Source organism: Cygnus atratus, chromosome Z, assembly GCF_013377495.2.
Source record: "Cygnus atratus isolate AKBS03 ecotype Queensland, Australia chromosome Z, CAtr_DNAZoo_HiC_assembly, whole genome shotgun sequence".
NCBI classification, from domain to species: domain Eukaryota; kingdom Metazoa; phylum Chordata; class Aves; order Anseriformes; family Anatidae; genus Cygnus; species Cygnus atratus.
This window is the reverse complement of record NC_066396.1, coordinates 45,226,330-45,248,846: the sequence shown is the minus strand read 5'-3', so window position 1 is coordinate 45,248,846 and position 22,517 is coordinate 45,226,330. Positions and strand designations below refer to the sequence as shown.

The 22,517-nt window shown below is 37.3% G+C and overlaps 1 protein-coding gene across 1 annotated transcript; it reads left to right on the top strand.

Annotated features, from left to right (window-relative positions):
- The first annotated feature begins 37 nt into the window (after positions 1–37).
- On the top strand, positions 38–22,389 carry SLC35D2 (solute carrier family 35 member D2). The gene is made up of 14 exons (XM_035565305.2): positions 38–209; positions 2,213–2,246; positions 4,160–4,246; positions 7,083–7,150; positions 9,289–9,360; positions 10,944–11,012; positions 12,080–12,182; positions 13,530–13,622; positions 14,666–14,733; positions 15,519–15,597; positions 17,461–17,543; positions 18,199–18,296; positions 19,633–19,836; positions 21,310–22,389. Exons 1-13 carry the CDS (start codon positions 67–69, stop codon positions 19,662–19,664), a joined length of 1,029 nt encoding a protein of 342 aa, XP_035421198.1. The 5' UTR covers positions 38–66; the 3' UTR covers positions 19,665–19,836; positions 21,310–22,389.
- The last annotated feature ends 128 nt before the right edge of the window (positions 22,390–22,517 follow it).

The following is a 22,517-nucleotide window of genomic DNA, read 5'->3' as shown; positions in this document are numbered from 1 at the left end:
GGCCGTGCCGTGCCGGCTGCCCCGAGCTGCTGCCCGGGGCGGGGCCGTGCCCGCCGCCCGCCCGCCATGAGCAGCGGGCAGGCCGCGGAGGGTGCCCCCGGCGCCTCCCCCGCGGTCTCGGCGGTGCCCAGGCTGCTGTCTGCCCTCTTCTACGGGACGTGCTCCTTCCTCATCGTGCTGGTCAACAAGGCCCTGCTCAGCGCGTACAGGTGAGCGCCCCGCGGCTCGGCACTCCCCAGCAGTGACGGTCGGGGCCCCGCCGCGCTGTCGGTGGCGATCGGGGCTGTCGGGTACGCGGCCGAGCGGCTTCTCGGCTGGCAGCTGCCAGCTGTGATCCTGCTGCTGGTGCTGGCAGTCACGCTGCCTTCCTGGAAGCACCTTGCTTTTGTAAGGCAGCCGAAGATAAAAGCTGCTGAGCCCGAGAAGATCCCTGAATCGTAAAAACACCTTTGACGTGATGGGGAGTCAGTCCCTTACAGAATCACAGACCTGCAGCAGTGAGCTGTTTGTTCACCATTAATATTCTTTGCTTAGTTTGCTTCTTTTTTGCTGTCTTTTAGCTCACGGTGGGCTAAGAACAGACACAAAACTGAACACGCAGAAAAAGGAAAAAATAAATCTAGCTGTTACTTTCTAACATGTAAGAGCTGTATATTGCCTCTCCCAAAAAATGATCTATGAGGCAACTTAAGGTTTTGTTTCCTAGTGGTTTTCATCCTACAGTCTGCAGCTCCCTGTAAATCCCTGGTGCACATCTGGCACGTCCACGAAAGATAATCAAAGACAGCATGGCCATCACTAAACCTGAACTTTGTACAACAAGCTTACAGCATTGCTGGGAACTTCTAGGGCTCTACAAGACCAAAAAGATTTGGAGAAATCTGTGTAGTACATGTGAATGAAGTCTTCACATTTATGTGTTGCAGCTCTAAGTACAAACAAAAAATACAGTTTAGATGTCACATGATTATAAAGTCCTGTTTCTTCTGCTGTTTCTTTTTTGTTGTTTTGTTTTGGTTTTTTTTGGTCTGCTAATACCTGCTTCCTGTAACCTCTTTCACTGCTGGCAGTTCTTGTCCTTTATTTGTGTTATGACTCCAGTGTCCCTAAGGCCTTCCTGCTGTGCTTCAGAGTGTTTCTTTCTTTTGTTAATGCCGTGTTCCTGTCTCAGTGGTGCTCACAGGAGAAATACAGCACACCAAGCAGCTCTTGGTAGCCTCTGTGTTAAATCACTGCAATCTCAAGGAATTTGTGATAATGGAAAATTACAGAGGTTATTGAGAAGGTACACTCCTTATTGGGCATTTGTTTGTATAGGTGTGCACAGAGAATGAAACAGATTTTATTTCGGATTCCCTAGATGCAGATTTGTGCGTGACCATCCCTGACAATGCAGTCCAGCAAAATGCTGCATGACTCCTTGGAGGAAGCAACTGTTTGTTAGGTTTGGGGAGCTCCTTGGCACCTGAAGATTCTGGTCAGAAAGGCTCCAAACACATCGCTGGTTATACCATAAAGCAGACAACCATACTAAATAATTTATTTGCTTGAATTTCATTATGCATACAAAAAATTAGCTGTTGCTACTGCATTTTTTTTTCAATGTAGATTTAAGGGGAAAAATGGAGACTCTCAAATTCTTGGGGTGTCCTAAAGTTTCTGCTTTCTTACTGGTCAAGCATCTGTGCTTTGAGCAGGAGCCAACTGAAAGGGTACGATAGGAATTTAGCCATTTTAGCAGACAATAGGTGTTTCTACAATATTTACATAAGATTTTTTTTTTTTTACAAGTACGTATTGTTAGTGTGTTTGGACTGTGGAGATAAGCTTCCAGGTTAGGGCAAGTGCAAGAGGTTTAGCTTACTGCACAGTGTATGTGAGGCCACTCAAAAACTTATGCTTTGTTAGAGTTCTCCAAGTATGTAATCTTCACTTAAAATACACCAAAACTAATTAGCTCTTTAGAACTGATCAGCAACGCCTAAGTGGTATCATTTTCATGTGACTTGTATTTTGCTGCACAAATACAATATTAGGACTCCAGTAAGTGTTGCAGGTCCTGAGCTCTTCTGAAAGACTGGTCGGTCATCCACATGTACTAAACTTAAACACCTCTTTTACTGTTGTTGTTGTTGGGTTTGGTTTTGCTGGTGGTGTTCTTTTTGTTTGTTTTTGCTTTCCTCAGTATTAAATGTCTGTTTGTGCTTTTCAGCTTCCCATCACCAATGTTTCTGGGAATTGGACAGGTATGTTCAAAAGTAAAACATTCTATATATACTTATTATTTTGTAAGTTAAACTGTTGTTAACATAGAGGTACATCTTAGGGGGGAAATCTCTGTTATACTGCACTGCTTCTTTTGTTAGATGCACTGCAAGAGTACTTTGTTTTAGTGAGATGGAGGAAATTTCAGTCCAAGTCAAAAATATTGGCTAGGAAGAGTCACATAAAGAACTGGAAATGACATTTATTTTCTCTCATGGAACTCAGCAGTTAAGAGATACGGCCTCCCAAACTGTCAAGATTGCTACCAACGGCTTAGATGCTTTTAGAGTCCTGAAGCATTTGTGGAATATGTGTAGAGACACTGCCTCCCTCTATCTGTAGACAAACAGTATTTCCTTATAAATTTCTTCCACGTTCTCCATCAGTTTTCTGGTAGGACTACCATACACTTTTGGTTCTTAGCTGCCTTATTAGCTCGTGGGCAATTTGCAGTGCCTCAGCAGAAATACTTGCTGTTGTAGTTAGGCATCGTAGTAAAACCAAAGTACAAGTATTCGTGTACATGGTCCATAAAAAGGGAGTGTGTGACCCTGCAAAGGGATGGCTCAGAAAGATGGAGCTTTATCTCAAACATCATTTAGGCAGATACATTTAAAAGAGAGGATTTATTTTCTGCCAAGGTTACAAGCTAAGAATTAGTGAGGAAGAGGGGAAAACAGGTCTGACATCTCTGCTGCGTAGTGCTGAAGAGATTAAAAGGTCTTGTAAAGTTTGCTATATGAGAGGGGGAGGAAAAGGGGGTTTGATACATTCAGACTGCTCAAACAACTGTACGTCTTTGGAAAGCTCATGTTTCCGTGGAAGCCAAAGAATAGAAATACTTCATATTAAGGGCAATGGTATGGCCTTTCTTCTTTGCAGAACCTAAGGCTCAATGCCATTCCTTTGTTTTATTTACCAGTTCTTCCAAGATTTCCCTAAATGCTTTGAAAAGAGCATGTAACATGATACGATACTTCAGTCACTAGAACATGACTCCACCCTGTCCTTGTAGATAGACAATTATTTTATTTTTGTATTTAAGATTTAATTTAACATTTTTTTCCTCCCTGTGGCCAGCATTCAAGTCTTGTGAATGCTCAAATACTCTCCTTCATTCTCACCATACCTTTATTACTTATTGTAATACACTTTGCCAATAGACTGATCAATGCATGCCCCCGCCCCCCTCCCAAAAAAGCTGTAGGAGTGGTTCCTCAGACTAAACAACACTCTATGTGAAAACAGCATGATTATGCTGGGATCATCTTCTTAATTTTCTTGGCTCCTTAATATGCACATTTTTTTTCACAAGGTACAACTTTTTTTTTTGAGCCATAAAACTTAGCTTATATATATTGTACTTTAAATAAATAACAAGAAAAATCAATGAGAATAAAAAGTTACTCCAGGTTATTCACTACATGCTGTGCTGTTGAAAGAAGTACATAATACATAACATCTGTCTATTGCTCTACAGTTACCTTCAAGGAGCTATAGCGAGGTGAGGATCAGCTTCTTCTCCCAAGCACCAAGTGATAAGACAAGAGGAAATGGCCTTAAGTTGTGCCAGGGGGGTTTAGGTTGGTTATTGGGAAAAGTTTTTTCAGTGAAAGAGTTGTGAGGTATTGGGACAGGCTGCCCAGGGAAGTGGTTGAGTCACCATCCTTAGAGGTCTTCAAGAAACATTTAGATGTGGTGCTTAGGGACATGGTTAAGTGGTGGACTTGGCAGAGCTAGGTTAAAGGTTGGACTAGGTGATCTTGGAGTCTTTTCCAACCTGAATGATTCTATGATTCTGTCAAATGCATAGATTTTGTCTTTAAAGCAGTTCTTTCATCATACATGATGGTTTTGTTCTTACATTACTTTTTTTTTCTTTCTTTTTATTTAGATGGCAGCTACTATACTTATCTTGTATATATCAAAATTAAATAAGATTATTCACTTTCCTGACTTTGACAAAAGTATACCTGTGAAGGTAAGCATTACCTAGGGTGTGATAGTAGTAAGAAAATGTTACCTTCTGTAATCGCTGTCTTTCTGCAGGACTTGAAAACTGTTTTCTTAATGAGACAAGGCACGAAAGGAGAACAGAAAACAATTTTGCATTTTTTTAATCAAATGTGATTATCTGTATCTTTGTTTCATTCAATATTGGATTAGAAGATTTCCATGTCATTGCAATATTCTTGCCTTCTGTCTGCAGAGAAATGTACTGTAATTTGGTTATGCAATACATGGGAAAGAATACCGTACCTTCATATAGCTGGATGAACTTTCCCAGAGTCCTGACGTACTTTGTTGGATGTGTACAGCTCCCTGCAGGATCAGTGGGAGATCTGTGTCTATAAGAGCAAATTTTGATCTAGTACACAACGTGAAGAGAGAAGTGCTGCTTGGAAATTTGAATGGGGCATGTAATATAGCAATAGAAGAAGAATATGTCAGAGACCAAAAAACCAAACAGCAGTTCTCTCCAAATGTAAGATTTCAGCTTAACAGAAGGTGTCAAAATAATGCTCATCAAAAACAATGTAGGTACGTACTAGCTGCATGATGCAGTCCTTAAGTGTGTATGGTCCAAAGAGGCAGGATAGAGAGAATATGAAGGAGTATCTTATATTACCTCAAATTGGGAGCTAGGATCTGAAATGACTACAGAAATGATCCTTCTAGATTTTTTACAACCACGTGCAACATTGCTAGAGCTTGCTTTTTTTTTTTTTTTTTTTTTTAGTGCATAGGTCTGCATATTTATGTCTTGTTGCAGAATACTGGTCAGTATTTGCTCAGAGAGAGAATTAGTTCCCAGGCCTGCTGCAGAGCTCAGCTATCCTATCCTAGCTTTTCAAGCCAGCATCTCCATTGCAGCATCTTGTTTTACTAGCAGGGTGCAGTTTACTACAATGCTGTGTGTTCTTAATGCATGTTGAAATCATTGGGGTTTCTGCACTTAGAAATCTTGTAGGAATATCTGTGCTGTTGATTATAAGATGGACGATCCTTTTTTTTTTTTCCTTAGTATGAATGAAGAAGGTTTCCCAGTGAGTAGTTCTGAATTCCACTTATCAAAAACTTTTTGAGACCTTGAGAAATTTCTTTCCTCTGCGTCCTCTGTCAATCTCACTACTCTCCTTCCTTGCCATAACCTTTACATTAATGTCAGTACAAGGGCACTGAAAAAGTACAACATCCTTTTTTCTCTGTCCTAATAATATCTATCCTTTGGAAGACTTTCCTGGATATGCTGGGAGTGGTAAACACTGCAGCATCCAGGACTTGCACGTTGCTTTTAGTGCTGGATAAGATGAGTCACAGTGAGTGAGCTGGACCTGTCTTGTTGATTCCTTTACTTTTTAAAACACCGTTTGACTGACCTTTTAGCCTTTGACAGCTTTTGCTTTCACTGACACTAAGATTGTTGTTGCTTTTGACTCCCAAATGGTCTCAACGCTTTCAGCTAGAGTTTTAAAGTAGCAAAGTGCTTACTTTTGCAAGAAAACTTTGGAGTTCTTGAAAAACTTTTTGAAGTAAGTATGTCACTGATCTTTGATGATATGAAGTTGATTGCAATTTTTCCTTCACAACTGATGACTTCAGAGGAAAGAAAACGTAATGTCAGCTCTGTTTTCATCCTATATAGAGACAGATTTCTACATAAAAGCCTGCTGAAGAGGTAGTATATAACAAAATTTTTGCGAGTTCATGTTGATGGGGGAATATTTATTATGTTACTGATACTCCTTTAACTTTGAACTCTCAACTTTAGATAACTATAGCTAACTTCAACTGTACATTACTCCTCTTTGAGGTAAAGAAGGGCAGAATTTTTAACATAGGTAAAATGCAGCCCATTCTTGTATGTTTTTCTAACACACACAGCTTTGAGAAGACGTACCCTGTGACAAACACTGTGCCTCTCAGCACACGTGTATAGGCGCACCAACACCAGCTATTGCACACGTACGGACAGGGGATGTGTTTTGTCCTTCTGGCATTTCAGCTCCACTTGACTGATAGCAAATGGGATTAGATGTGCACACTACCTTTGTCCCCATTGATTACTTTGGCTGCTTTTAATCTTCTGCAATTTTTCTGCAGTGGGAAAATGACAGCTTTGAACTGTAGCTGACTATTACGTAGAGATCCGTGACTTTTTGTATGTTTTCTTAAGGCTCTGAAATTCTATTATTGTTTCTCTGTATTGAGTTATGGCCCATATATTTCTGTGAGAGTCAGTCTCATTATGCTAGAAGCCAGAAATGGTAAAGCTTGATTTACACCTAAATATTTATCTTTCATTTCTAGTGTCTCACATAGCGTAATTCATTAGGTAGATCTAAAATAATGTATCTTCCAGAGATACTAATTTATGTGGGGTACCTAGAGAAACATGAAATATTTATAGCTTCCTTTTTTTTTTATTCCACTTGCTCTCTTGCTTATTTCGTTACTGCTATTAATATTACTTCTATATGTAAAATCCAAACATTAGGTATTAATCTGAGAGTGACAGTAATTAAAATAAAATTGATTAAAAGTGACTCTAAATGGAGTCTGAGTCTCGTTAGAGATAAATTGCTACTATTCCAGTGAAATCAGTGAAGCTGTGGTCTCAAATGGTCAAATGAAGAAGAGCTGTAGATCGGTTTGCAGCAGTTACATTTTTTCTTCTTAAAACAAAACCACCTTCTTTATTGCTAAAACTTGCTAAACCACATCTAATATTGCAGTTCTCAAATTTTATCAATTAAAGTTTCTCAACAGTGCTTCAAAACATAATAATCTGAGTTGTGCTTTTAATTTTATCACAGTTGTTTCCTCTGCCTCTGATTTATGTTGGAAACCACATAAGTGGATTATCAAGTACCAGCAAACTCAGGTATAGTAAATAGAAGTTATAATACACTGGCTTTTACCCTTTATTTTGTGGGGGTAAAAAGCACTGAAGAACAGTGTTGCGTAGGGACTTTAATGCAAATGATGTCTGTCTGTCTAAATACCAGATACTACTGTAGTATCTTATAGTACTATAGTAACTTACCCAAGAATTTGACCTGTTTACAAGTTGTATGCTTCTTTTAAGGGACGCTTAGAAAAAATAAATCACAATACTCCTCTGTGACAATGAGAGTGCTTTATATATTTTCAGGGTCCTTTCCCCTCATAATCCAGTGTCATTTTTCCTGAGTGATCTATTGACAGGGCTTGAAAGCTCTAAGACTTTTTTGAAGGAAGAGGGATGTGGGGAAGATTTGTATCATGATGTTGTTGCAGGTTATTTAGGACATACCATGAGATGGAAAAAATACTGTGGAGTGGAGTGGTAGTGGTGGTGTTCCCCTGCTAAGCACAAAGAGCTGGCTGTGGTTTGGGTTGGAAGGAACCTTAAAGACCACCCAGTTCCAACCCCCTGCCATGGGCAGGGACACCTTCCACCAGACCAGGCTGCCCAGAGCCCCAACCAGCCTGGCCTTGAACACCTCCAGGGATGGGGCATCCACAGTTTCTCTGGGCAACCTGTGCCAGGGCCTTGCCACCCTCTGAGTGAAGAATTTCTTCCAAATCTGTAATCTAAATCTACCCGCTTTTAGTTTAAAGCCATTACTCCTTGTCCTATCACTACCCTCCCTGACAGAGTCCATCCCTAGCTTTGCTGTAGGCCCCCTGATCTATGAGAGGTGCTTCCATGCTAGTGCTATAGAAGTATAAACTATATAGAGGAACTGCTGTAGGAGATTGAATGACAAAATTTTCTATGGAAGGGGAGTGCAGAATCATAATGGCTGTTGCAGTATTTGAGATCACTGCAATGCCATTGCAGCTGTTTCTTGTATGTTATTACAGGCTACTGAGGATTTGACAGTAAGCTAAACCAAAACTGAGAATTTTTTAGGTTTTAAGCACATCATAACTTTGAGATGCTGGGAGAGAGAATGTATTGCTTTTTCTCTAAAGAACTCATTTTCTTCCACTAGCAACATTGGGCACCCGATTCTGCAACACTGTTGTGCACACTCTGAAATTGTTCCTCTGAAGTGTCTGTTCAGGCAAACAATGCCTTCAGCAGCACTGTTCCTAGGAGTGTTTAAGCCAGTGTGAATACAGAAGTAGTTTCAGTTCTGTGGAAGTTAGGTTTGTGGGTTGTTCTTCCCCTAACTGTAATTTTAAATTTTAAAAACCTGCAACCTGCAGGTGATCCTATGCATAATTTCAAAATGTCTTTTTCAAAGCATCCAAAATCAGTGTTAGGATTTGTAGTGTTTATTAATGCAGTTGCTAGTGGTTATCTTAAACAGAGGATTAATTTTTCCAGATGGCCATGCTGTCAGGTTTCTGAAGTGTCGTATATAAATGTTTTCTCAAATTAGTCAGAAAGGTTTCCAACTGTATCACTTCATGCAGACCAACAATATGTTGTTCCAAAGTAGCAATTTGTTTGATAGTTTGTTTGATAGGATCCACCTTTCATGATTCTTGTACACTCCGTTTTCTTAGGGATTTATTTTACTTTTTTTGAAAGTACAGCTTGTTTACCAAGCCTGTTTGCTTTGTGTTTTTATCTTTGTTATGTGTTTTCAGAGACAGCTTTATTTCTTGTCTTTTATGTTTACAATAGAAATGATTGTTACTTACCCTGCCTGTGATTTCTGTAGAAAGATTTATTTCACAGGGACTACGTTAAGTAGAAAATAGCCCTTATGTTCCATTTCACTGGTGTGGAGGGACTTTTTAGAAGGTAGCCAGTTGCAAACTGTTTTACAAACTGGCAAACCTTGTTATTTTCAATGATTTGGTTATCTAATCTGCCTCTAATGTCAGACTGACATTTTTATGTATAGTAAGTGGTTGGGAATTTGCTTGTTTATTGCTGGGGTAGTTGTTTCATCCTCTGCTTCCTAAAACTAGATAAGAATTAGAACATAAAAACGCTATTAATTTGAAGCTGTGCTTGGATTTTCATTAATTTATTATTTATTTATATTTATTTACTTTTTATTTATTTATTTATTTTGACAGTTTGCCGATGTTTACAGTGCTCAGGAAGTTTACCATTCCACTTACATTACTGCTGGAAATCATCATACTTGGGTGATTTTATTTTATTTTTTTCATTTTAAGATACCTTTATTTGAGATCTATCAAATAGATTACTTGTGGCATCTCATCAGGATACGGAATGAGTGATTTTTACTGTCAGACAGAGAGAAACAAAGAAAGTGTTTTTATGTAGCTTTTATCTGAAGACGTAGATACACCGTAGTGAATACAAGAGAAAAATTGTGCACTTTTCACAACTCATTCTCATGACTGTTGCACAGGAATCAAGTGATCCGTGATTCAGATGCTTTTTTTAGTGAGGACAGATCCTTAAGTCTCGAAACAGTGATGATAGTATGGTACTTCGCTTATGCAGAGTAGCTTGATGAGTCAAATCTTAAAACATGCCAGTTTAGTGAAGCAAAATATGTGCTGTTAGGTCAGCAAACTCCTTAATTATAATTACAACAAGTTATCTTAAATGAGAAATTAAGAACTTTCTGCTATTGCAGCTTGGGATCGCTAGTTTCAAGTGTACTGACTTGGAAGAATAGGAATATAAATCTGTAATACTTTTTCTTACCTCTGAACATTTACCCAGAAGGCTTGTGTTTGGATGAAACTAGGTCAGAAGGGGAAAAACAGCTTGCTGAAGCAGTATCCAAGCAACATGAGAGTGATGGTTGGGGAAAAGCTTTTCAAAAAGCCCCCAATTAGATAGTCATCTCCTTTTGGTCAAAGTATCTCCTTTTGGTGATCAAAATCAATTTGAGTCATATTGGGGGAACACCTAGATTCTTTTCTAATTACATATTCTCACAGGAAAAGCAGAAGTTTCTATCTTCTGTTGGCCTGAGGATTCTCTCAAACAAGTGAGGAAAATGTGAGTCAGTTCGGTTGCAGGATTTCTCCAGGAGCATTATGCTTTTTTTTTTTTTTCTTTTTTTTGATGAATCTTTTCTCAGAGGCCTGCTCAGATCTGGGGGCTGGCCTAAGAGTCATGGGAAGGTCTGTAAGATGCATTGCAGCATGTGTCTTACAAAAATATTTGAGACATTTCTAAATAAAGGAGTGTACCTGTAAGAAGTAAGATAGTGTTATGGTATGCTTTGCCCTACTCTGTGTCAGCACTGATGTAGGCATACTGAAGAATATCATAAGCTTCTGTGCTTTCCACTCCAGATGAAAATCTTGTTTGATTTCAGAAATAATGCAGATAGTCTGCTCTACAGCATTTTCCCTGTGAAAGGTGAAATGACAAATTGCACAAGAAATATGTAGTGATTTTTTTTAAATGACTTGAAGACTGAAAAAAGTCCCATATGAACACCAGTACAGGATAGGTTGCAATTTACTCCAGTACTGATACTTTAAACCTTTAATCTTTACTATAAAAAATATCTAGTAGCAGAGTACTCATGATGTTTTCACGATCTCTGTTCTCAATGCCAAAATCTGACAGTTTGGGCCATAACTTCTCATAGTCGACCACATTGCTTCTATAAGGTTTTCCAGACTGTGCCCTCCTGTTAAATATTTTGTGATTACTAATTGCTTTGGAACATTTCAGTCAGAGAGACATTTAATCTCCTCTTCAACTAATGAAAACGTGAACTGCCTAATTTTGTCTACAGAAAACGGTACCCGCTGAGCATTATCATCAGTGTATTTGCCATCGTTCTTGGGGCTTTCATAGCAGCTGGGTAAGGTTTTCATTTGTGAAATATGTTTTCATTTTGTTTCATAACATAAGTCATGTTATAAGAGGGGCAACAGGAGGAGTTTCTTCCTTGTTAAGTGCCAAATGACCCTAGGTCGATCCATGTACTCTGAATGAAGTTGACTTGGATAATCTCTCTACTGACATCATTGGGAGGTGCAGAAGTACAAAGGGAAAAATTGAACTCCAGCTGGAAGTATTTGGGTGCTTCTTTTTCCACCCCTAGCTTTTCTGTGTTTGCAGGATCATAAACATAGCAGGTTAAACTGTGTAAGAAACACTGCCTTCCTTTCATAGTATCATTGTATTTTAATAGTTTCAGAAAAATATGTTTGTTCTGGGTAGAAAGAATGTTCTTTTGGTTGTCAGATTTTGTTTTGAGTTAGACGATGTCTACTTTTTTATCACATTGAGCAAGTTCAAACATGAGATATGTGCACAAAGTACTTATCTGTTAGTCTCCCGTGTTTTCTTCTTGTTCAAAAATTCCTTTACTAAAATGGAAATGTAATGTTTTTTTTTTTTTTTTTTTTTTTTTAATTTTTGGCTTTACTGTGTACAAAGGTAAATAATTTCCGTATGGTGTGACTTGGATAGAGCCATGTCCTATTAAATAAATTACACTATATCCATGAGGTAGCTAGTCAAAACAGAAAGGATGACAATATGTCTGGTCTGACTGTAAAAAACAAATAGATTTTATTCCATAGCTACATTTTTGCGTTAAAAGAAGTAGATAAATACACTCAGAAATAATTGAACAGGTTGTCATGTTTGAGACAGATGGAATTTTTCACAGAATGAAAACTGAACTTTTCCTGCTACTTCCATACTGAGTTCTGGGAACTCTCTGATGACTCATTTGTGATCGTCCTGTGACTGGAGAAATAGCAAGTACCTTGACATGCAAAGGAGATTTAAAGCAAAGCCTGTGACTTGAATGATTTCTCAAGATTTACATTTCCTCATTTATGGTAGTTCTCTAGTTAAGCAAGGTAGTATTACACGGTATAATATTTGTTTATTTACAATATAATATATCTTTTCCAGGTCTGATCTGTCTTTTAATCTAGAGGGCTACACCTTTGTATTACTAAATGACATCTTCACAGCAGCAAATGGAGTTTATACAAAGCAGAAAATGGATCCAAAGGTAACTGAGGGGTGATTAGGTTGAATTTAACATTTTGACGATATAGTTACTTAGTATATGACTTTATGAACATTCTGTATGTGCTAATAAATAGTTCTATTGCTTTCATATTTCACTTGATAGGTGAATATATGCATCATTAATACAGAACAGCCTGGGAAAAAACTCATAATGAGTGTCTGAGAACAGGCCTAAATAAGCAGCATGTTTTATTTTCTCTCAGGTCTTTTAGGCAAACTTTGTGGTGACTTTATAATGTTGCTTTTGTTTTAAAAAAATCCAAGACAAAAGCAAACGATGTACCTGTAAGCTTGATTTATATCTAAGGATTTAATTATTTGACTAGAAACACACTTTTAAGTGACATTTATGTAAAATACACCTGTGGGGAGGAACGGAGACTTGTCCAGTTTAAGTCAACAACCATCACAACTGATATCTTTGTAGGCTATCCAAAAGCAAGTCTAAACTCAACACCAGTATGCCAAAGAATTAAGTGATACCTTGATACATTATATGCTATATAAATGCCGAGCAGACTACTCTTTAAGTTTGGTGCCATGAAAACATACCAAGTCATAGCAAAAAGCAGTCTTGGAGATGTTGAATAGAGGTTTTGTCACTGACTTTTATGGGTCATTCTGTACAGTGGAAATATGTGTCTTTTAATAATCTCAGAAGTTGCACTGAATCCAGACCCTGCATTTTTCTTTGAGAGCAGCACTTAATGGGCTCACAGGTTTCTGCAAAATACAGGGTATAATTTTAAAGCAACAACTAAGCTGAAGAGATTTGCTGAGTAGTATGACTGAATCTGGAGGAAGGGAAGGCTGTTTTTTCATTCCCCTGATCCTCCTCTGCCTTTCTGTCAAGCAAATTAACCTACAGAATGTATGGCACCCCTCAAGCTGCTTGAGGTTACAGCAGTTACCAGTGACTGCAGGTACTACGTCTAGGAGTCAGGCTTAATTTTCCTGTTACACTGACCCCAAGGAGCCACCTTGCCCTGTGCCTTCGGGGTGAATATGCACTAGCTGAATGCTGTCTAATACGAAGCGTCTCTGGACTGATGCCTTGGGAGGTTTATGTCTAGCTATTGCTGTACAGAAACTTTTCAAGGTCTACCAGAACAGTAGTATTTTTCTGAGCGTTCAAATTGATTGAAATGGAAGCTCATCTTAGTCCTAAACACCAAAACCAATGATCACAAACTTGTCTTTTAAATTGTAGTACATTACCTTCTAGCTGCTCATTTACAATAGTGTCAGAACAATTGCCAGAGCAGTGTTTAGTTTTTTTGCTCTCAGTTGTTTTGTATTTTCAAACACCAAGTTTCATCTTTCATAGGAGTTGGGAAAATACGGTGTCCTTTTCTATAACGCTTGTTTTATGGTGGTTCCAACAGTTATTATTAGCTTTTCTACTGGAGACTTTCAGCAGGTAAGCAGCGATATTCCATATATCAAATTGATAACAGTATTTAATTTTATTAAATTTTTTTAAGGTTGTGAATTTATATTTGTTTATTTATTTATTTATTTATTGAGAGGTAATCCTACCTCCATGTTAGTGGTTAGTATTTGGAACTATGTGACTTGGACTTACCCTTTACAGATGAGAAAATGCAATTATTCACTCTAAGGTGGAGCTGAAGCTGCATGATAGCTCTAATAGAGTCACCATTTAAAAGTAATATGTGACACGGGACTCACAGCTGGAGCAAGTGGTTGAGAATCCAGCTGTACCATGTGGTTTGCCATGTTCTCTGAAAAGAGGCTGCAAATACGAACACCAGATGATTTCCAGTTTTTCTCTCGTTATGATATTAAGAAGAGATTCTTGTTTAGTCTCAGTCTGGTTTAGTAACCTGCATCTCATCAGACTCATCAGACTCATAGTCTCATCAGACTATAGCATAACTCTCCATAGGTAATTATAGGATAGTAATACTGTAGGCGGTATGTCCTGGCAAGTAATGTAGCAGACCAGAAGATTTGTGTTCTTTTTCTGGCATCCTCACAGATTTGCTGAGTCACTTTTTTCTTACCTGTAAAAAGAGTCTGAAGATTTGTATTCCCTTTTGGAATTCCTTGAGATTTGCCCCTGAAAATTGCTACAGAGCTTGTGGGTCTCATAAATCATTCCAGCATCCTTTCATTGCAAGTTGTTGTGCCCTGAACACTCATGATTTTGTCTTTGTGTTCTTATAAGTCTGCTTTCACTGGAAAAATGGTCATTCCCTGAAAAATGATGTGATTTATATCTATTTTGTGTGAAATGCCTTCTTGTCATGTTAATCAGTTGTCTCTGAAGTTAAATGTATCAAACTGTTTCAAAAGTTACATAAACCCTTTGTAATTATATTATAAATCTAATATATTTTGTGATTTTTCACTTTCTCATATTAACTACATTATATATGTATTAGCAGTTGGTTATACAGCACACAATTCTCTCTCTCTCTCTTTTCTTTGTTTAAATAGGCAACACATTTCCAGCACTGGACAAATTTTTTATTTGTCTTTCAATTTCTTCTTTCCTGCTTGTTGGGGTAAGTCCAAAGGGCAATCAAGTACGACATTTTAATGACAGTGTTTCAAATTGCAAATCTCCATTGTAAAACTTATGAATAAGTTATGTTAAAATTCAAAGAAAATGCATTTCTCCCCCAGGTTTCTCTCTTCCTTTTAAAAGATTTCTAATAGTGTAAATAACTGTTTCAGTACTACCTGTGTTGTTGTCCTCACAAGTACTGTGGTCAACAAGATGACATTTAGGTTTTTAATTTCTGTACTCAGTATCCCTCTCCTAGCCATCTATTGTGATTATCTGACTAAATCTATGCACTTAATAGAATGTAAACACTTTAGTATAGGAACTGTTTCAGTACATTTGTTCTTTAAAGTACCTGGAAGAGTATGGGGCACTCAGAAGTAACGAAACAATGCTTTTTTCCTCTTGGAATTGCAGAATTAAAGGAAGAATAGAAAAGTGAGTTGGGTCCTATTCTGCTCTTTCACATAGCACCATCCAAAGGGTCAAAATACTTTTACATATTGACATTTAAGAAGCACAAAGAACAGAAATGACTGTGCAAGAGCTCAAGCAGCTTATAGAAAGACTTCATTTTTTCAGCTTGTATTTTGAGTAATTTGTTTATGCACATAATTGACTTAAAGTACAGATCCACAAATCTTTTGGGGGAGATAGAACAAGTTGGCATGAAGATCCCAGCAGAATACTAATCCTTGAAAATTGTTGAACATTTCAAAGAATTGCTAAAATTCTGAGCTCCCCGAGAGGAACTTAAAACATTTTTTCTTTTATTTTCTTTAGGTTTCTTTTGATGTATTCTACTGTCCTATGCAGTCATTACAATTCTGCACTTACGACAACAGTAGTTGGTGCCATCAAGGTGAGTAATGGATTAGAAGAGAATGCTGAAATAGAGCATTGCATCAACACTGATCCTGATTATGCTTTGAGCTGGAAACTCAAAATGAGGGCTAACACTGAGACACTGCTTGTGCCATAGCTGCATTTTTACATTTTGGAAATCCACACTAGAAAGCCACCTTGTTTTCTTCTGTTGAAAGAATGTGTAGATATACTCTAGAAAGCAGAGTGAGTATTGATTTATTTTTATTTTTCCTATAAGAGAAACATGAACCAGTTTTAGTTAAAAGATGTGCATTTAATCACATTTAATCAGGTACTGTCACCTGCTGCTGTTCTTTTTCAAGTTGCTGTGAGTTTGTCAGGGTAGCCTAAGCAAATCCATTGCAAACTGATACAGACTAATCCGTGTTCATTTGGGGTTGAACGTATTTTAATTGCTTCTGATCATAGGATGCTCATAGATGAAAAATAATGGCTATGCCGTAGTAACAACTGTAGTAAGGAGTTTATTATGTTAACTTATGTTAACTGTTAAGCATTATGTTAACTGCTTCATCCTCTATGTGGGAACTTGTATTCTAGCTGAACAGACTATTTCATTTTGGTTTATATAACTTCTGGTCAATTTGATTAATATTAAAACAAGCTTGTCTTAAAAACTGAACTTGGTGTCCTCATAGTCTATTTTCTCTAACCCAGATTAAATTGAATCCAGTGCAACTTCCTTCGTGTTGATGAGACCAGAGTGTCTGATCTGGGAAGACTGTGCAAGCACCATTTTGTAGGCCAGTTTGGAAAGGAGCAGAAAGCTTAACCCAGAAGAGTTTTAGTAAAAGATGAAGTTTGTGTGGTTGTGGGCCAAATAACTATCAATATCCAAACTAGCTTAGGCACAGGAATGACAGTCATCAGGGTTGTCCCTTGAGTGGGTGACTAATGAAAACTCTACCTCCAGCATAGCAAAATCCGCAAAAAGAAGATGGTAGTTCTCTTTCTACAGTTGTTTGTCTGTTCATTTGTTATTTTGCTTTTGGAAAGCTGGTCAGAATAATATAGTAGTTTTTCCTTCAGGTCCTGAAGGCTTTCTTTCAAATTTTATATATCAGCTTTGAACCATTAAGGTAGAGCAATGGTATGTCTATTTTCCGAACTATAATTACTTTTTGAAATGCCTTGGTTTGCTTTAAAGTTGAGAAGCACTTCATGATTCAGTAGTCCCCGGTAGAAATCAGTAGAAATGATGTCATTGTTCAGGTTAGCTGCTAAAACATTTGAAACCAGCAAAGCACTGGTAAAATGATCACACAGTTCTACAGCTTTCCTTCATTCTGTAGAGGGCAATTTCAGATTCCCAAAACTTGATGAGGCTGGTAGTGGACTCTTCAAACTGTGCCTGACTTGACTTTGAGCCAAGTGCTTTCAATGAGCTTTTAGTTGGCAAAGTAAGGAGGTAACCCTTTTAAAGCGATAATAAAAAGCTTTTATTATAACTTTAAAGCATACTTTTTTATGCTTGAGAACCTGAAACCTGCTATTAAGAAGTGGGATTTGAAATGAGCCTTCCAAAGATTAAAAGGAAGTAAATTTTCAGAAAGTAGCCTTAACTCCATTTTGCCTAATGTCAGATAACTAAATTTCGTATTCTGTTTGTCTCTTCAGAAAGTCACTTTCAGTGCCTTGCCTCACATTTAGAAGATACACTGGTTTTATTTTCTGTTAAATTATCCATAATAATGACATCCCAGGAAACTAATTTAAGCACTAATTTTAGAGTGGCCAGCAACAGAGCATAGCTATTTCCTTAGAAAAGTAAATTAATTTATGTTCTTGGAGATGTCAATTGATTTCAATAAATTCATAGCTTTTGTTTTCTTTTCAGAATATATCCATCGCTTACATCGGAATGTTAATTGGTGGAGATTACATATTCTCTGTGTTGAACTTTATAGGCCTAAATATTTGGTGCGTAGAACTTGAATAGCCATTATTTGTTCAAGCTGGAGATTTCTCAGTGAGATACGGTTTTATGTTTTGTTTGGTTTGGCCCATTTGGGTGATGCAGTTTGGAAACAACTGGCCTGAGGAAGCACTGCCTCAGGATGTGAAATTCATTACAATTAGTTATGTTTTTTCATATTTGTTTTGAGATACTGAATCTTGTCACGGTAGGATCTTAACTATAGAAACATGCCTACGGCTTTACTTTTTTGTTGTTTTTTAAACTATCCTTTTTTATGAGTAGTTTTGGACCTGATCAGTTCTGTGCTGTGAGGCTTCCAAGGGAGAAAAAAAAAAAAAAAAAGTGGTGTGGGAAACAAGAACACTGACTGAATGAGTTGTGTTCATTGAACATGAGTTACGATTCAGAGTTGTGATGGTTTGTATTTTGATGAACTCTTGCACCTGCTTCTATGAACATGTTGAAGCAGATGATAACTGATCTTTGTAGACTCAGGGCTAGTTTCTGACGTGGCTTACATAGTTCTCAGGCACTCCTAATTTATGGTAGCTGGCATTCCTTAATCCTTTGGAAGGACGAGTAAATACCTATAAAGTGACCATGTGTGCATACTTTATCAAGAATCTCTGACACCTGTGTTCATTCTCTTTTCTTTAGTATGGCAGGAGGACTGAGATACTCATTTTTAACTTTAAGAGAAAACGGCAAGTCTACGCAATCTGAGGATGAAGAGAATGCACTTCTCAAGTCAAAGTGTTAGTTAAAATACCTGCTTTAAAAGAGATTGAGAACTTAAACAAGTATATGCTGGAACATATTCGGAATGAGGAAAAAAAAATCTACCTCAGTTACCACAGATCTGCACACATCTCATTGGTTCAGAAATATTTTTGCACACCGTATTTTTTACGCATGGACAAGTTTAATTTTTAGCTTCTTTTTTTTTTTTAAAAAAAAAAAGAGATAATTTATAGGAACAAATGCCATACATGAGCAAATCTCAAGTTGTGAATTTTTAATTCACCTGGACTTTGGTGCTATTTGTACCCAACAAAATCTGTTAGTTCTGCCTCAGTTTCTGTCTCCTCTTTGAGGAAGAACTCCCTGCAAGGATCACAAGGTTTCCTTCCATCACCATTTCCTTGTGCCATATGTAATCTTTGAAATCAGTGAAGAGACAAAAGATGCTTGTGGCTCGGAATGATTTCACCTATGCATTTGCTCTTGTATAAGTGACTGTAGAAAGTATGGGTCAAAGAAGAGATGTGCCCTAAGATTGTTCTGTGTACAAGCGTTGACTGAAGAACTCAGGATATGGCCTAGTGTGTTTGGTATGCACTGTGTAGACATTCTCTCTCAATCTTTTCCTCATTCTCAGTAACATCACAGCATTCTGCTGCAGTTGTCACTGTTGTTACAAGTGAATTGTCATAACTTTGCTGAAGCATTGAGGAAAGAAGGAAACTGAGAGAGGCTCTTTTAATATTTAAAAAGATTTTTTTTTTGTCTGAGCCAGTACCAGGCAGGTAATTTTGAGAGATAACAAAGGTAACTCTATTTTTGTTTAGGTACAGTCATCTTTTTATATCACAGTTGTCTTCTCCAATGTTTTGTCTATAATTACTATTTAATGCTGCACAGAAGTGATGTTACAAATTACAAGAGGGAAAACTGATTGATATATGGAAGTCTAACTGTTGTGTTTCAACGAGAAGAAAGGATCAGTGTCATTTTGCATCTTACATATGCAGTGAAAGTTTTTTTGGTACTAATTTATGCTCAAAATTCAGAGCAGGTAATCGTGGCAAACCCAAGGGTTTGCTACATTGGGCAAGGCGAGTCCAGTGGTTAAAAAAAAGTCTGAACTCTGATGGTTTCTGTTATTTGGCACAATAAAAGCACTGCTCTGTATCCTTACTTCCTTCTCTGAAAATACAGCAGGTAGTGTTTACTTGCATTTCTGAGGTTGTAGTGTTTAGCCTTTGAAAACACCTTAGAAACATTGCAGCACTGGAGGACAGCAGAGCAATTAATCTTGTTGAAGTTTTCAATTCCATACAAGCATGAGCCAAGATTTTTTTTTTTAAATAGTCAAATCAAAAGAAGTTTTTGGAAGACCTTGACATGGAACCAGGATGATGTCATGACTTGTATCCCAGTTTGAATTAAAATACAGCAAAACCTGAAAGGCATTATGTGATGTGTTACACTTGAATGACCAGACTGGATTAAATCTAACAAACCAGAAGCTTCAGCGACTGCCTGTGCTGCCGACTGCCTGCATGGATTCGAATGGTAAGAGGAAGAGTGACTGCTGATATTAGAAGTGTTTATTACGCTGTCAAAGTGGATACAGAAGTCTGGGCTATACAGTTTCTCACAGCAGGCTATGAGAATGACTGGGGCTTTGGGCAGTCTGATCTAGTGAAAGATGTCCCTGCCCGTGGAATGGGATGTTCTTTAAAGGACCCTTCCAACCCGAACTGTTCTGTGATTCTGTGAGATGTGACTTACATTGTCTACCTGTTGAGGAGCTGGGCAAGGGATGGGTTACTACATATATTTAAGAGAGATCTTTTGTTTTAAAGGATTTCCTATGTACGTAAAAAGCTTTCAGTATTTTGATTGTAATACTAATGAATACGTAATGGCACCTACTAAATAAGATGCAGTTTCCACAAAGGAACATCTGTATGCGTTTAATTGATTAATATTTTGCTGTACATTTATAAATAGATACAGAGTGTAGTTTCAATTAGTTTTTCATTTCTATGTGAATGGACAAATGTAATGTTTTCAAGTACACATGTAGAGCATAAATATTTACTTTCTATAAGATCAACTTCTGGACTATAGTTGAAGAATTTTCATTAGTTCATTCTGTACTGTAGTGGAAATGATTCTATTTAATTCTTTGTCGGTATCATGATTTTGAATTCCTTCAAGCTTGGGCTTACCTAAAATACAGAACTGGCTCTCAGTCTTATGATTACTCAGAATGGTTAAAAAGATGAGGAATTGTCAAAATTAGGTATTATGTAGAAGAGCATGCAAGTGATTGCATCCTTTCACAGATCAGTTCAGCTTCAGTCACTTACTATTTCTCTTCTGTACCTGCAGAGATAATATTGTTCCAGTAAATGTACTGGTTGAAACTCTGGGAATATGGATTCAACCAAACACAATTTTTCATGTTAGAATTTAGCCTATTACTGAAATGGCTATTCAGAACCTCCAGCTAAGCAATTATTTCTCTCAGTTAATAAAGCAGTAATTTAAAACTGATTTATCATACGATACATCTGTAGGTAATCCTGCTCTTACTTTTCTACAGACTTCACGTTAGCTTAATGTAATATTGCAACAGTCATAAAACTATGACTTCTTTGCTGTGTGAAGCTTCAGTTTCTTTCTTTTGCAACAATGGAAAAATGGTTACAGAAAACTTTAGTCTACAGAACACATATTTAAGTACTAGTATGTGGCCTAGTTTTAAGAAATAATGGAGTGACTTCTGAAAGTCACATTCCCTTAAAACAGTGCCTTATGGTCACATGCTGCTAGCTACAAAGCTTGATTTTCAGAATTCACTCCCATACTTCTAAAATTTAAGTTCTACAGGTGACAACGTGTGTCTACAAGGAACTTAAGTATGGTAACACAAGAAGAAGAATAAAAAACTTCTGAAAGCAAGTTTAAATTAAGCAATAACTGGGTTGGAAAGGAACGTTGGACTGTACATTAACCTGTTCACTCTTGGTTTTTTAGGATTGCTTAGCAGCAGACTAACTGTAACGGAATGAAATGAAGAGAAAGTACAGTGGCTGTCAGAAGAAGCTTTCTAGCCATACAATGTGTAATGTCCTGGCAGTGATTCCTGTGAAAAGATAAAAGGAATACCTCGGGGAACAACAACAACAAAAAAAAAGTAGACTGGGCTGGATGAATAATTCCTTGAATTCAAAAGGACTGTTGTTTGTTTTTTTTTTTCTTTTTTTTTTCTTCTCGGATCTCAGCCTGATTTACAAGTATTAGGCCCAGCACAACGTGTATTTCAGACTTGTAACCAGTCTCTGGAAAAGAAAATTGCAAGGGAGTGTAGGCAGAGCTGGAGGTGCAAAAGAGAAGACCTATAGCTGTGGACTTTGTGATTCTGTAGTCAAAAAAGGTGTTTTGGTTTGATTTTTAAAAATTTATTTAAAGGAGGTATTCAGCACCATTGTTGCATATGAAAAGACATAGCACAGCTTGTTCAGATTTAAAGTTTTCCTTGAGTAGTGAATGACTCTTTGGGGAATTTGTGATTGTATGTAAATATTTAGGAGAAATTTAGTATTCAGACCGTTTTTAAGACTGGCCTTACCTGTGGAGTAAAATGAGGTGTTAAGGTATGGAAAACAGTATGAATTTTTAAGGGAGCTTAAATATCAGGAAACTGGATTGTTGTTAAGATAGAATGTTTTTTATATCATTTTGTTACAGTTAATGTTACATTCCTTGTGATTCAGGCATCATCTCTTCTCTTTAATTCATCTGTGTACTGTGGTTTTCTGACCAAAGGTGTCAGTAATGTGACATTTGACATACATTGCTGCTCTTCAGTTGAAGATTTCTGGGTGTCAGAGATTCAGGTTAAATTTTAAAGATGCTTCATATTAAATGTGAAGGAATATCATTGAAATATATACATAATTTTTATTTTGCCTTATCCTAAGTGTATGTATAACCATCAGTGTTTCTCTTCTCCAGTTTAAGTTGGTCTTTGAAGTATGAATAATATTTCAAACTGCCACTGCAAAGAAGAGTAAAAGTTTCTGTGCCTTCCCTGAGATTTTCCCTGCTAACATTAAAACAAACAAACAAACAAACAAAATTGTGTGAATTTAATTAATTTTATTTTAATATCACTTTGTGTTTTCAGCTTTCCAAAAATTTCATCTTGTGTTAAGGTACTGTTCTTGACACTGCTTTTTAGG